This window comes from Branchiostoma floridae, chromosome 17 (assembly GCF_000003815.2).
Source record: "Branchiostoma floridae strain S238N-H82 chromosome 17, Bfl_VNyyK, whole genome shotgun sequence".
In the NCBI taxonomy this organism is placed as follows: domain Eukaryota; kingdom Metazoa; phylum Chordata; class Leptocardii; order Amphioxiformes; family Branchiostomatidae; genus Branchiostoma; species Branchiostoma floridae.
In genome coordinates this window covers 3,513,268-3,516,220 of record NC_049995.1, presented here as the reverse complement: position 1 = coordinate 3,516,220, position 2,953 = coordinate 3,513,268, and the positions used below count along the sequence as shown (strand labels likewise).

The following is a 2,953-nucleotide window of genomic DNA, read 5'->3' as shown; positions in this document are numbered from 1 at the left end:
CACGCAAATTTTCCCAAGGGCACAAGACCGGCAACACGGCAGGTGGGATCGAACCGGGCGACCTCTCGGTCACGGGCCGAATACACTACCACTGTGCTATACGGCCCCACGAATACATAATCTTACCTGCAAGGCAAAGACCCACGTAGGAGAAATTACTCGCAAGATCCTTCACGGTGGACCAGAAGTCCTGAGCACCACAAGGGAAAGCCTTAGCAGGCTCATCATCATCATCATCCTCTTCGGCGCCATCTTTGTCATCTTTACTGGCAGGAAGGGTAGTTTCCTCTTCAGTTTCTTCTGGGCGCTTTTGGATACCTACAAATGAAGGGCGTCAGTAATGGTTACTCTTGAGCAACAACTAATCCAAAATACAGAATGAAAATGTTGTAACAGAATGTATAATTTTTTTCTAATCATTGCACAGCTTCAATTGTGTTAATATATCTGGAAAGAATTCCACAAAGTAGTGACAAATAGATTACAATTTATTACACTAACAAACATAGGCTTACACTTTCACACACAAACACACACACAAACACACACACACACACACAAACACAATTTATTTTATACACACACAACAAAGACACACATATCATACACACACAAACACGCACGAACACACGCACACACACAAACGAATTAAAGTTGATTCACGCAACATATGACAAAACTTACCGCCTAGCTTTCGTGGAAAACAAAACAGCGGAATGGCAACCGAAAAGGCGACGATGGCCAGCATAAAGAATCCGAACCACCAGTTTCCTAACCATTGCTGGTCATTGGGTGTCAAACTGTAAACAACAAGATAATAGCACATCCAGGTCAAAAGATACATAAAACGGAATTTCTGCTGCAGTACCAAGGTGAAATTCTAGGGGGCTAAAATTGACCTAAATTGACATTTGTCTTCCTAAAATAACACCTACCCTCATACCAAATATCATCGTAATCCATCCAGACGTTCTTGTGATGCTGACCACAATTATTTGAAAATGCAGACACATAGACAGACACACCCAAAAGAAAAAGAAAAGTAAAAATAAAATAATTGCATACTTGCATGATTACGACTTTGCATTATTTAGTATAATTCACACTTCTTTTGCAGCATTGGCCTCGCTTTCTTTCATTTTTATGCTGATACGCATTCTGTACAACGCATTCTCAGAAACAAACAAAGATGCTAGCTCATACGTGTATTCTATAACGACCTCGCCTCTGAGGCGTAGCCAAAAGCAAAAAAAAAACTTACTTCGTTACTTCCGGCCAGTCAATGTACTGATTGAGCAGTTGAGATGTCATGACGTAACCAACAGCAGGACCAATAGCAGTTGAGGCATACAGGATCCCTTGAAAAAAAAGGCAAACAATGTGTGGTCTCCGGCCTTAATTTTGCATATTTGACGGGGGGCGTTACAGGTTTCCAGTAACCTTTGACCCACCACTGGGATACGTAATATCACGTGTCAACGATAACGAGTCAATTATCCTGAGGAAGGACGTAAAGACGTCAAAATATTTACTGACCTTATTTTGTTTGAGAAACAATGGTATATAGAAAAATATGATATTTTACATGATAAGTTAAAGGTATAAGGTAAACGTGTGTGCAAAAGTGGAATACCCTTTTGTGATAGAGTGGAATTAACTGCTCCTACCAAATTAAAACAAAATAAGGCTTACCTGTCAAGTACGACTTCCACTTACCAACATATCCACCTGACACCTTTTTGCTCACGTTCTCGTCCAGATAAGCGACCCCTAGCGTGTACAACGGGCCCACCAGGAACGACATGAGGAACGTAGCGGTGACAAACACGTACAGATAATTCTCCAGCTGGCTGTACCTATAAACCATGAGGTATGTATATGTAGTATCTAGTCGAGTCATGATATATGCGAGAGATACAGAGAGTGAGAGAGAGGGGGGGGGGAGAGAGAGTAACCAACAGCCGATACGTTCGGGCCCCCCTAGCGGCTCTCTCTCTCTATATATATAGAGAGAGGGGGGGGGAGAGAGAGGGGGAGAGAGAGGGGGAGAGAAAGAGGGAGAAGAGAGCAAGGGAGAGGGCGCGCAAGAGAAACATAATATACATATAACATACATACACACACACACACACAGATCACAGAGAGAGAGCTAGCAACGCGCGAGTTTAAATCTTTAAATCTTTAAAAGCTGCAACAACTTCAACACTATTTCATAAAATTCAATTCAGCATACCATTGCCTACAGCAAGTGAAGTACAAATACAATATATCTTGCCACTGCACACTAAACTAGTAGCTAGATGATATAGCTGAGCCCTTACCCTCCGTTGGTATCGCACTGCTGTTCATCAGCTGTTCCGTTAGACCAGGGATGGCAGATTGCGCTGCTTGACTCGGAAATATTAGTGCCACCAGAAGGAACATAACGACCTAGAGGAAAAACCATGAAGAGTATTTATATTCAAAGAAGCAACCACTGATCGAAAGTTCCGAAAATATTGCTTGTCACCAAATTAAACAACGGTTATAACACAGCAAGCAAGATGATACAACTGTTAACAGTCGATTACCGTTTGTTCGTTAGACCCTTTCAGTGCTTAATGGCATACTGTACAGGGGAGCAAATTTCCTCTATTTCAGTCGCAAGGAGCCTGGCCCTAGCTGGGATTTTGCGAAGCCATTCCCCGTTAACGTGCTTGAGGCGCCTTCTCGAATACCGGAGCCCCATTTTTTGTCCCTTCCAAAAGACAGTCGCCACGGCGGTGGTCTCCCAGTTTCAGCAACTGTGAGACTGTGAGGCCGTTTCAACGTACAGAAATTTTACAAATTGAACTATGAAAGCCGGAACATCCGTTGATCTTGACACGTGAGGCTAAGAAAGTGATGATATCATCAAAGCTTAAAACGAAATTCCTTGACATGAAAGTTCATCTGTGTTGGTAAATGACATTGT

The 2,953-nt window shown here is 42.5% G+C and overlaps 1 protein-coding gene across 1 annotated transcript in view; it reads right to left on the bottom strand.

Annotated features, from left to right (window-relative positions):
- LOC118404584 (solute carrier organic anion transporter family member 4C1-like) overlaps positions 1–2,461 on the bottom strand; it is a 7,638-nt gene extending 5,177 nt beyond the window's left edge. The window contains exons 1-5 of the mRNA XM_035803774.1: positions 2,322–2,461; positions 1,717–1,856; positions 1,262–1,358; positions 685–800; positions 127–318 (exon numbers count right to left, since the gene is read on the bottom strand). Of these exons, the coding sequence (XP_035659667.1) occupies positions 127–318; positions 685–800; positions 1,262–1,358; positions 1,717–1,856; positions 2,322–2,446 (670 nt within the window). The 5' untranslated portion in view covers positions 2,447–2,461. The remainder of the gene's footprint in view (positions 1–126; positions 319–684; positions 801–1,261; positions 1,359–1,716; positions 1,857–2,321) is intronic.
- Between the last annotated feature and the right edge of the window lie 492 nt (positions 2,462–2,953).